The sequence below is a fragment of the Bos grunniens genome, chromosome 10 (assembly GCF_055505025.1).
Source record: "Bos grunniens cultivar Pamir isolate PY7600 chromosome 10, Bosgru_T2T1.0, whole genome shotgun sequence".
NCBI classification, from domain to species: domain Eukaryota; kingdom Metazoa; phylum Chordata; class Mammalia; order Artiodactyla; family Bovidae; genus Bos; species Bos grunniens.
Window position 1 is genome coordinate 74,376,092 of NC_141174.1, and position 13,009 is coordinate 74,389,100.

At 41.3% G+C, this 13,009-nt stretch overlaps 1 protein-coding gene across 7 annotated transcripts in view; it reads left to right on the top strand.

Moving 5' to 3' along the window:
• RYR3 (ryanodine receptor 3) overlaps positions 1-13,009 on the top strand; it is a 565,051-nt gene that overhangs the window by 275,173 nt on the left and 276,869 nt on the right. For all 7 annotated transcript variants that reach the window (XR_015135045.1, XR_015135046.1, XM_086322065.1 and 4 more), the window contains exons 11-12: positions 7,378-7,551; positions 11,455-11,576. Coding sequence is in view for 5 of the 7 variants with exons in the window: in XM_086322065.1 (XP_086178191.1) it covers positions 7,378-7,551; positions 11,455-11,576 (296 nt within the window). In the remaining 2 variants the exon portion in view is untranslated. The remainder of the gene's footprint in view (positions 1-7,377; positions 7,552-11,454; positions 11,577-13,009) is intronic.

Consider the following 13,009-nt stretch of genomic DNA (forward strand, 5'->3'; position numbering starts at 1 on the left):
GAGCTAAGATCTCACATGCCTCCAAGCCAAAAACCCAAAAACATTAAACAGAAACAATATTGTAACAAATTCAATGAAGACTTTGAAGAGCCAACCCCTGCCTACCCTTCCATAATATCTCTGGCCACCAGCTCATGTTTGCCTTGAGCTCTAACATACTAAGTACATACTGTGTTTGAACATGGTATCTTTTCTCACAGCTAAACGTGTAGCTAGAATACCTTTTAACCCTCCATGTACCATAATCAGCAAACTCCTCCTCATTCTTCAGACAAGTGTCAAGTGCCCCTCATGGGAAGAGGGCCTTTCCCCGTAGGGCCTTTTTCGTGACTCCATTCTAGCCATCACTCACTTGACCGGGAGCCCCTAAATGACAAAGAGCACACATCCCTCCGCCCGCCTTTTCTGCACCTCTGCACCCCACACAGTGAGGAGCATGTAGTAACTTTGAATATTACTCACCAAAAGGTTATGTAAGTGTGGTCGTACAGCAAAATCCTTTCCATTTTAACCTCCATCCTCTTCACAGAATTTTATAGTCATTGTGTAATCATTTTCAATCACAACACAACCCCGCAAACATTCAAGGAGAGAGATTCATTAATTTGAACATCAAAGTCAAATTTCTGTGAACTTGATTTCGCATCATTTTCCCATGGTCTTGACATTGCAAGGCCATTCCCCAAGGATCGTCCGGTAATGTGATTTAATATTTACTCTGGCGCAGCAATGCTGTCTATTTAGATGTCACGTCTCCGAGTCAGTTTATAATACTCACTTCCTTTCAGGGAAGGATGAATTAATAATGTTAAAGCAAGCCTTATTATATGAAGCCATTCACTTTTTAGCTATTTTTTTAATGACTCTACCATAAGTCCAGAATGATTGAGATAGAATCTCAGATTTTGCCTCCTTTATTACAGAAAGCCAGAGAGCTATCACTGTTCTCAATTAGAGGAAATTTTTTTTCAGTGTGTAAAAACAATTCAAATCAGTCAACATTTGTCAAATGTTGCCTGCTATATCCTGAGATCTGTGTTCTTGGCCAAAAATGATGTTTCCTTTAAAAACTGCCCACCGCTCTCTCTACTGTGTGCAGAAAGCATGCTTGTAGACCGGATCCTCTTATACTCTTTAACCTCAGCGGTCCTGCCGGAAACAAGAGGGCAGCTGGGTTCACAGCATATCCCTCTGTGAAATCATGGGCACTGATGTAGTGCTGTTTGCGCATGTCCCCTTGCTTGCTCTGCAAGTTCTCAGTTGGGGAAAGAGAGGGTATGGAGGGAAGGGGAAAGAGCAAAACATGGACCTTGAGATTCAGTCGTCGCCAGACCACACCACTTCCTGCAGTTTCAGTTTTTTTTTTTTTAAGTATTTATTTTTGGTTGTGCTGGGTCTTCATTGCCGCGCATGGGCTTCCCATTGTGGTGGCTTCTCTTCTTGCAGAGTACAGGCTCTAGGCACACGGGCTTGAGTAGTTGCAGCACTTGGGCTCAGTGGTTGCGGTGCCCGGGCTCTAGAGCACAGACTCAGTAGTTGTGGCACATGGGCTTAGTTGGTCCATGGCATGTGGGATCTTCCCAGATCAGGGATCAAACTCATGTTCCCTGCATTGGCAGGCGGATTCTTAACCACTGGACTGCCAGGGAAGTCCCTGCAGTTCAATTTTAAATAAAATCTACAAAGCATTTAAAAAATTTAAACTGACAATTTCCCAAGTCTTAATTGTTTCAAGTGGGCCAGACAGAGAGGTAGTCAAGAAGAACCTTGAGCTTTGGAGTAGAAGAAACCTGGGTTTGAATCCTGGCTCTGCCTTTGCTGTTTGGCCTTCCTGTCCCTGATTGTAAAAGCAAAACAAACAAACAAAAAACAGGAGTGAAGAAGTGTGTCTTGAAGGACTCTTGTGAGACCAGGAAGATCACTAAGAGACTGTTTCCTTATCCATGAAATGGCAGGAGTGCTGCTTACCTGAAGGTGATTGTGTAGAGAGGGACTGACGAGAAAGATGGAGGAAAGAGCCCAGCACAGTGACCTGCTCAGGACATGCACCTTCCCTGATGAGACAGACAAGCCCGCTCCCCTAGCATGCTGGAAACAGCGGAGGGCTGCCCTTGGCCTCCCACCAGCAGAGGCTCTGCAGCCAGCCTTGGGGCCAGTCAGGCTCCTAGCAGTGTCCTGCAGTGTGCGATTTTTTTAAGGCCATTCTAAGACATCCCACTCGAAATCATAAGTTCAAAGGGGGACTGTATTCATGGCAAAGTGACTCTAAAGGTAATTTCTGAAAGTTAGTCCTGGGAGTTTTAGGAAGCAGTGATCTAACCAGCACTGTATTGGTGGCTGACCCCAGCATCCATGAATGAGGTCCATCTTCTCATGTTTCCTTTTTCTCTGAATCTTTTTTGGTTGCTTCCTGTCTGTGGAAAGCTACTTTCTTGTCCTCTGTGGACATAGGTGGCTTAAATATGTCAAGTTCAACAAATTCCTGTCTAAGTAATAAGCATGAATTAGAACCTGCTGCTGCTAAGTCACTTCAGTCGTGTCCAACTCTGTGCGACTCCATAGACGGCAGCCCACCAGACTCCCCCGTCCCTGGGATTCTCCAGGCAAGAACACTGGAGTGAGTTGCCATTTCCTTCTCCAATGCATGAAAGTGAAAAGTGAAAGTGAAGTCGCTCAGTCGTGTCCAACTCTCTGCGACCCCATGGACTGCAGCCTACCAGGCTCCTCCGTCCATGGGATTTTCCAGGCAAGAGTACTGGAGTGGGGTGCCATCACCTTCTCCGGAATTAGGACCTACTCTGTTCCAAATATCATGCTCGATTTCTATTACCATGGCAAAAACTGGTCTGTCTCTGTGTCTTCATTTCTTTTCAACCCATCATTCACCTTGTGGCTGGAACAATTGTTCTAAGATACAACCCTTGTGTTTTCTCCGCTTAAAATTCTCGGTGGATTCCCATTACCTGCAATAGCTTTTCCCTAGAGGTGTTCCAAACAATGATTTATGAAAAAGATTTAAAATGCTTATGTTAAACAGTTGAATAGGTTGTTTTGGTTCCTTTTGTTCTTCTTTGTTTTTTACTGTAAGACTCATAACAATCTAGTTTATACTATCCTAACATTCCCTTTACCTCCTGAAAGAAAATACGGTACTGTCGAAGTCCTCTTTTCCCACAGAAAGTCTGCAAACAGCGTGAGTTTGGGAAACATGCACCTGTAGGAGAAAGTCAGTCCTTGTTGTTCAGGTCTTTTCTGGACTTCGTCACTCTTCCTGCCACACTACTCCTACCTTCCTACAGTGTTGTCCCCTTCCATATTCCTCACCTCTCCTCTTTCCCCTAGCCATGCTCACATCAAGCAGAAATTGGTATAGAAGCATCCTGAAGTCCCCAGGCATGGTGAATTTTCCTCTCTTCCAAATTCCAGTTGCACCTTCAGTATGAACTCCATCACTTTGTTGTCATTAGTGGTTGGTGTGTGGGATTCCTAAAGCTTATACGTTAGAACCCAGAGTTATTTTTCATAAAATAATAACATATTTTCAACTTCTTTGTAACAGCATCCTAATACCTAAAACATTAATATAACCAATGCTTAACTGTGCTGATGGTTACCATTCCAAAAATTATGTTCACATGACCAACAGGCTTTGGATTTACACTTGGTTTTGCATTCCCTTTCATTACTTACAAGCTACAGGGCTTTGAACAAATTGCTCCAACTCTACAAGCCTCAGTTTTGTCATCTATAAAGTAGGAGAAATAAAAACAGCAGGTCCAGTGAAAGGTTTAGAGAAAATGTTTTTCAAATGTCATGTATAACACATATCACTATGTAGGCCCTTGGTAAATTCATGATGGTGTTGTCATTATAAAGTACTTGGCAAAAATGCTTTGCTCAAAGTAGGCATTAAATAAATACTCATTCCAGTTACCTTTCTTGTCTCAGAAATTTTAAATCAATCTGGAGAGCAGCAACTTACCATCTAAACTAAATACATGTTTATGTGACAATTATGTGGTCACAACCATTTCCTTATAAACTCTCAGTGGAGACAAGGGATAATGATGATTATTCCTCTTCAAAACTTTGTTAGGGCCAAGTAACTTGTTCCTACTCAGAATCCACTCATCATCTAAGATATGAAAGGTTGGTGCAGATACACAGATAAATTGATGCCCACTGACCAATAAAACAAAAACAAATTATTTGCAGCCTAGCAGAGCTTAGTGTGAAATGTAAAGACCAACAAACCTCAGTCTTGCCCTTGGAGAATTTCCAACCAGGCAAAGGACAGGAAGTCTACCAGCAAAAGATTCCTATCACAGAAGATGGTAAAGAGCCTTGAGAGAGAGTAAGGGAGGTGCCGTGAAATCAGAGGACATGCACAGTTGGATCTGGGAAAGGCTGATGGATAAGATGTAAAAATTCAGAGATAAAGTAGAGGCCTTCCAAGCAAGGAGTGTAATGTCAGTAGAAGCCCTGAGGGAGGGAATACTTGGTATAGCACACAAACATAATCCAGTTTGGTTAAAGCATGTGGCATATAAGAACTTTAGAGGTGAGAATTATATTCTGTAGGAATCAGGGAGTTACTGAAGGGAGTGATCAAAAGACCCCTATCATATGGGAAGGTTCCCATAGGAAGATTCAGTAGAGGAAGGTTCCAGCCATAGAGTAAATACATCTGGGCCACATTCAAATGAAGACAGAGGGTAGAGCATTAGTTCATGACTTGAGTCGGAAGCTCACCCACCTGTGACCAGCCAAGTCCAGCTTCTCTGCCTCAGGACACTCTCATTTCTTTAAGCTGTGTCATTGTTGTGTAGTTTTGGGTAGAGTTGGCTTTAGTGTTGGGTTGTTTCTATGTTTTGGTTTTCATTTTTGTTGCTCTTGTTTTTCTTTAAATTAGAAGCAGTCCCAACAATGCTGGCCATAGAACTTTGGGAGTTGATGCTGTTTTGCAAAAGCAAAGACACAGAGAGACAGTCCATTCTATTATCAATAATGATCCATTTATTTTAGAGACTCTAAAAAAACAAATCTTAGTATTTATTTTATTTTGGCAAAGTCATATTTAAATTAATGACAAGTGATAAAACAAGTGAAATTATAGTCATTCGTCATTGGGGAATATGTGCTATTTTAACTATGACCTCTTGGTAATCACCATAATTATTCATATTTAACAGTTGTAGTGTATAATATGTTTACTTTGCTGCATTGTCTTTGGTTAGGAAATAAGCTAGAGATGAAACCTTTGGCATATTTTAATTACATCTATTGGTTTGAGTGTCTGTACCGCTATGGACATTTTTGAAATGAAAATGAAGTATCCAGTATTTTATAGAATAAATGCATTCTTGACCACTTGCCTGTGGATAAATCCTTAAATATCAAATTCTGTTTTCCCATTGACTATGTTATAAAATCAGAAATATTTTCCTTTGGAAATGTTCATTTTGAGAAATGTCATTTTGAACAATCCAACCAGTGCTTCAACATATGCTTAAAATAAGAATGTTCTTGTAGTGTATTAATATTGCTCAAAATGACCCTATAAATGTGTGCAGAATAACTAATTTTGCTTTCTTGAGGGTTTGAAGGAAAGAAATAAGAGCCGAAATGAAAAAAATATACATTTGAAAGAAAAATGACTCAGTTGTATACATTTGTTCCTTCAACATATGTTTGTTAAATAATTGATAGGTGCTGGATTCTCTGCATTGTTGTTCCATCGCTAAGTCGTGTCTGACTCTTTGTGACCCCATGGACTGCAGCTCTGCATTGGGAATCCAAAACTAACAATCATCTGGCCCAAACCCTTCATTCTCATAGCCTGGCAAAAGGAAACATCATATAAACAAGCATATTTACATTATAGTCTGTTAAGTCCTCAATAGAGGGATGAGACTCTGCTGGAGAAATACAGCAGGAGAAACTAACTCTGCCTTCACAAAGAAGGTGACACCTGAGCAGGGTATTGAGGATGAGTAGGAGCTGGGGCCATGGGACGGGCATGGTCTCTGGAATCAGACTTCCTGGTTTAACTCTTCCTCTTTCACTGCTTCTTGAGTGACTGTGGACAAGCTGTTTCTTTGTTCCTTCATTTGCTCCTCTGTAAAACTGGAATATTTGTAGCTACATCTGAGGCCATTATGAAGAGCTGGCATACGTAACAGACTTAGAACACTGCCTTGCACATGCAAAGAGCTCAATGCCTATGTTCCTGTTGTTCCATCATTAAGAATGAGAGTAAGGTTGGCACAAGCAGAGGAAACAGCATGCTGCATTTTTATTCCATGAAAAATTTAAAATATGCCCAGCAATTTAACACAAGATATAGAGAAGAAATGGAAATAGGATAGGGCCATTCAGAGGCCCTGATTAATGAGGAGGGGGACAGAGTTACCAGACTACTTCTTGACTCACTTTGACAGGCACCTTAGGTGTGCCTAGATTTCTCCATAGGGAAATGGTCAACGAGCATTTATTCTATGAAACAATGGATACTTGATGCACAAAGGGAGGATGCATACCTGGTACACAGAAATTCCCTCTTCTGTACTAGCAATGAGTTTTGTGAAACAGTGGCAATTGAAGAATGAAATCCACTGACTGCAACATACAACTGAGGCCATAGGAACTAATATTGGGCTTCCCTGGTGGGTCAGTGGCTAAGACTCCATGCTCCCAATGCAGGAGGCCCCGGGTTCAATCCCTAGTCAGGAAACTAGATCCCATATGCCCCAATGAAGATCAAAGGTCCCACATGTGGAACTAAGACCCAGCACAGCCAAATAAATATTTAAAAAAAAAAACTAAAAAATATAAAATAAACTAATACAACAATTACTGCATTAGACGTAAGGCACAGTAGCCCCCTACCTTCTGCAAGAGTCTGTTTCCTCTGCTGATTTCTATAAAAGATATTTATATGATTTTAACAGATATATTTAAAGCCCCAAATGAAGGCTTTTATATAACTATTAAAATTATCGAAGGTACAACTTGCTGAAAATAAGTTATTTGGCTATTAAGGGTGAGTTATTATCTAAGTCAGGATGAGGAAAAGTAAAAAAAACATAATGGGGAATTATATAAAACCAGAACCAAAGAGAGACACTATAGGCTGCCTCCATTTCCCATGGATATAAATAATCACTAAAGTAGCCAAAACATGAAATCCATTGATTTTACAATTAGCAGCAGATAAGGGAAGCAAGCCTTTCTAAAATCCTGGCATGGACAGGCGTATCATGATTTTTGTGGTAATCGGTTCCTTGGCTTACAAATTCTGCACCAGTGACCTGTTTTATACATTGCATTTCTATTTAATCAGACATGCCTACGTTTGTTTCATTTTCTGTGAAATAGGAAATCAAGGAGAAATTGGATTCCAGTCACAAGCGAGATATAGAAGGCATGGGAGTCCCAGAAATCAAGTATGGAGACTCTGTCTGCTTTGTCCAACATATAGCCAGTGGTCTGTGGGTGACCTACAAAGCACAAGATGCCAAGACATCCCGCCTGGGACCTCTGAAAAGAAAGGTGAGGGGTCAGAAAGGCTGGAAGCAACTAGGCATGAGAAGTGATTGTGGAAATAAGGTGGGCATGATGGATTTTTACTACTCAGCTTCCCAGATGGCTCAGTGGCAAAGAATCAGCCTGCCAGTGCAGGTGTGGGTTGGATCCCTAAGTCAGGAAGATCCCCTGGAGAAGGAAATGACAACCCACTCCAGTATTTTTGCCTCTAGAATTCCATGGACAGAAGAGACTGGCAGGCTACAAGTCCAAGGGGTCACAAAAGAGTTGGACACAGCAACTAAGCAAAAATTCTTACTATTCTGAAGAATTATTTCTGTAACAGAGTGTGTAGCCTAGTGTGGTTACTTTGACTTCATATTCAGTGTGAAAAAGAAAAAGTTAAATAGATGACAAATCTGTGAAGAGGGGATACAATACGATCCTTGTGCTCTAGAACCTGTACTAAATGACTTTTGGTAGAATGCTATTTGGGGATTATCCACATCATTTCTCCTTTCATTTAAGTGGATAATTGAGTTACTATGCAGTTTTCATAATATACAGACTAAACAGAATCCCTACAGAGAGATGCAGATTGCATGATAACAAGCACACAGGAACCAACACGCAGAAAGATGAGATACTGTTGAATGATACCGTATCCACAGAGAATGGATCCAGGTCTCAGAGATCTGTTACAGCCTGTGACAGTGGGAAATCCAGCTTGAATACACAGAACATCTTTTTTTTTTTCCAGAAAGTCAACTGCCATAGTAGGGTTTCTTTTGATAGGAATCAGGAAACAGATGCTCAAGTCATGCTTTAAAAAAAAAGCCCTTACAAAGCACAGGTTTGGATAGGCAAGGAGGCCCATGATAAGGTTCTAGGAAACATTGTACAATGTAGTTTGTGTAGGTCAGCCTAATATGGAGATGATGAAAATTTTCCCAGAATGCTGGTTATTGTAAGAAAGGAGGTTGGGGGGAACCCATAAGGTAATAGCTTATTTTTGTGCAAAGTAAAATTTACGAGGAAAGGGGAAAATTATGAAAAGGAGATAGAAAATAGAACACGAGGCCACAGAGACTCGCTTGTAGAAAACAGAATACGAGGCCACAAAGACTGCTTGTAGGAGCCCAGAGCTTCCTCTGCCAACAATTGTAAAGGCTGGACTAAACATGGAAACATTGGAAGACTTCAACAGCAAGACACCCAGGATGTGAGTGCTGAAGATCCCACTAGAATGGAAGTGCACTAAAGTGAGTTCCTCCTGTATCACCACTTTGCCCTCAGTGTCTTGCTGAGATACCGCACAAGAAATGGGATCGCCTGTTAGTTCTGTGGGTTGGAGAGCCATAATTGTGGTAAGGTCAGCCGAGGTTTCTGAGACTTAAGGGACCATATTCCAGAGTGGAGGAAGCCACAGAAGCATGAACTTGAAATTCCAAATGCGGTTTCTCCTAGTATCTTAAGCAGACCAGGAATAGGGTATAAAGCTAAGATGGCAAACAGAAAATGATATTTCTCTATGGTGGAGAAGAGCAAAGCAGAGATGTGAACAGTGTGACGGTGCTAGGGAGACAGAGGCTGGAGTACAAAGTCCCTCGGGCTGGAATGGCCTTGAAAATACAGTGGACTTTCAATTGAATTCCAAATAAGGGCTATACCCCAGGAGTAAGGGCAAATGGAAAATAGATGCCAAAACCTGATCATCTACCCTAACAGCCTATCAGAAGAAAATGCAATCCTCTGAAGAGTATGATAATATCATCCAGAGTTTCCACAATTTTTCACACCTACTAAGATAAAGATGATATTGAAAGAGAGTAGAATTTGTGGATCTGGGCTCTAACTCTGGGTAGGTGGGGACGCACTTGAAGGACCCTGTCAACTAGGGGAGACCCCAGTTTATGATGTTGGTTTATTGTGCCTCTCCCTGCCTTTTTCTCCTGGGACCATAGTCCGTAGGTCCATCTAACTGCTGGAATGTGGATTTGGGAGATGCTTTCAGAAACTCTCTCTAATGATGCCCTAATGCTAAGCCTTTGTCAGGGCTTCCCAGCTCCATTTCCTGAAGAACAAGTTAAGTTCTCCTCTAAAAATACAAAGGATGTCCAATCTTGTTAATTGGTTTATGAAACAAAATAGGAATTTAGAAAACCCAGTGGGAAATAGACATAGTGAGAAACCTGATGAATGGTAGCTCACCTTTAAGGAAGCACCCTCTTTCCATTGCCATCTTGGGCTTCTGCTTTCTGCTGTCAGTTATGGAATTCCTCCAGGAAAGAAAAAAGGACCTTAGGACGTGAGCTGCAGCAATCAATAGGACACATCATAACAACGTTCTAACAGCTGCATTTCCCCCATTTCTCATTACATTCTTGTTTGACTGGCCGGTTTGAATGTGTTATCTGAACAAGCAAAACATAAGGAGGTGGGTCTTTAGGGACCCAAAAGCTGGGACTAAGGCCAGAGTAAACCTAGTGAGATGTATTGCCAAATCTAAATGCAACACTGATAAGCAGTTGCTGGGAATCTCAAAGTAATGTTTTGAAAGAGTTGGTGAATCCAATAGTAAGGGCATCCTTTGCTAATGCTTAAGCTACGGTATATAGATGAGATGCAGGTCTCTTCAAAAATGAACATAAATTTATGCAAGCCAGCGTGCTTCTTCCTGGGTGAATTCATTCAATGAGGGTGCATTTTCAGAAGAATACAAATGAGAGGTTTGCACCTGGAAATGAGGAAATAGGTTGTTTATTTGTGCTAAAAATGAGAGATACCAAAAACCCTTATTCTAAAGATATTTTTTGGAGCCACATGTTTTGTTTAATTGACATATAAACTGACTGATTCCTACCCCACTTCCCTAGGACCTACAGATGGTCTCACTTCACTTACTCACATCAAGAGGAAACCATGCCAGGAAGTTGAATCAGAATTTGACCCTGACCTGAATCAGGGTCAAACCATCCCGGTTAATAACCACACATATTTGGTTGGCCCTTTCAAGAGAAAAATAAAAGCACTGACCTCCACACCAAAAGCTGCTAGCCCCACCTTAAAAAAAAAAAAATGTATCATGATGTCATTTGTGAGCAATAAGTATACTTAACTTCCTAACAACTGATTTGAGATCAGTAATATGCTGTCCCTTAAAACAAATATTCATTGAATACCTTTTATATTGTAGGTAACACGCTAAATGACTGACATGTAAATCGTCTAGTCTTCCAAACAAACCACTAAAATAAGTCCTCCTGCAGATGGTGAAGTCAGAGCAGAGAGAGGTTAAATAATTTGCTGAAAGTCACACTGCTGAGAAGTGACCTAGAGGGATTAGAAGTCAGATTGGCTGGTACCTAAGCCCATGCTTTCAAACCCCCTCTCTAGCTCCATGAGAAGCAAACCACTGTCTCAAGCTGCTTCCCTGGTTCCAGTCAACTAACCCAGTGTGGCCATCATCCTTTAGGAGAGAAAGCCACACCTCATCCCAGTAGAAAGTTTTAGAGGATTTTACTTTAATTTGTCTTTCCACTTCCTTGGTTTATCTCTGGAGAAAAAGGCTCTGAATATAGTGATTTTTCTCATTTCCAGAGATAAGTTTTTGTGTTCATTTTAAGAGAAAAATCTATCATAAAACTTGTTTTCACCCATTCAAATTGGCCATACCAGCCCAAGGAATTTATTGTAACTCAAACCATAGTGGCACATAAAATTTCATTTTCATCAAAGCACTGTGTCTCAGGAATGAATCATATATCAGTAATAGGGTATATGGACAAAATAACTTTGTTAATGTCCCACTTTCAAAATGAACACAGGGGAACTTGGTCCATTGAAGGAATACAAGGGATGAGGAAAATACTGCAAAAAACATTGACTGTCCAATGTAACCTGGCCCTGGTGTCCTTGACCCCGGGATAGGTCATACTCCATCAGGAAGGCCACATGGATGATGGATTAACCCTGCAGAGATGCCAGCGTGAGGAGTCCCAGGCTGCTCGGATCATCCGGAACACGACCGCCTTATTCAGCCAGTTTGTAAGGTACGTGAGCTCCTTCCTTTTCTCTACTTGTTGGTTTCTATTTTGCAGCCATCCGATCCCAGAGACCACCCCCTTTTAATACTATGGATTTTCAGGAAATAATTATGTACCAGCGAAGAGTTCTACCAGAAAGAGCTTGGGATTGAAACTTATTTCCCACTAGGCGAGCTCCTACCAGCTTCACTCTTGGCCCAACAAATGCCCAAGACTCTTCAGTTGGTGTCATTAGTTGGCATTCAGGTTGGCGCCATAAACAGCCAAGGTCTTCTTATGAAAATTAAATGGAAAGAGATGGAGTGCTGTAAGTCCCCTTTGTATTAGCGCATGAACAGGAGAGGAGAGAGAAAAAAAATGGATCTACAACCTCTGTGCTATTTAGAAAGGTTTTCTACATCTTTCAAAATTGTTGCTATGGTTTGGACACGAGAAGATTTGCATGGAATGCTTGGGTCACCCACCTACGACTGGGACTTAAATGGGGAAAGTAACTTAACTACCTACTTGGATCATAATCCTTCCAGCCTCAACAGTGCTGCTAAAATAGAATTCTGGATTGTATTCACCAATTACCACACACACACACACACACACAAAAACAGATTCTGTTGTAAACAGTGCAGTGTTACAAGCCATCCTTCTCTCATAGGAAAATCTCTCTAAAGCCTGAAGGATTTCAATTGCATTTGTGGATCTGCATGAAATGAGAAAAACCTTTGTTAAGGTCCCACTATACCTTTATTTTCCTTCCTGTTGAGTCACTGTGATCCAAGGGATATGTATTAGTTAGGATACAGGCTAAGCTGCTATTGTGGTTCAGAATAAACTTATTTCTTTTTCAAGTAATAGTATAGGGGAGGCAAGTGGTTTAGGGAAAACAGACCATCCTGCTACTGGGACAGTTTCCTTCTGTCTTGCTGCTTTGAAATCTCTGTAGGTTCTTAAAGTATGTCCAGTCCAGCAGCATCACCTGGGAACTTGTCAAAAATACATATTCTTGGGATTTATCCCAGATAGACCTAATCGGACACCTAAGAGTGGTGCCTCAGAAAAGTTGAGTTTTGATGGGTCCTCCAGTTGATGCCGATGCATGCTAAAGTTTACAAACTACTGCCCTGGAATAAAGGTACCTGCCCTTGGCCAGGTATTAGATTCATCTGGGAAGCTTTTAACATCCTGATGCCAAAGTAGCATCTTCAATCAATTACATCAGAATCTCTGGAAAGTGAAAGTGAAGTCACTCAGTTGTATCCGACTCTTTGCGACCCCTGGACTGTAGCCTTCCAGGCTCCTCCGTCCATGGAATTTTCCAGGCAAGAATACTGGAGTGGGTTGCCATTTCCTTCTCCAGGAGATCTTCCTGACCCAGGGGTTGAACCCAGGTCTCCTGCCTTGTAGGCAAACGCTTTATTGTCTGAGCCTCAGAATCTCTGAGG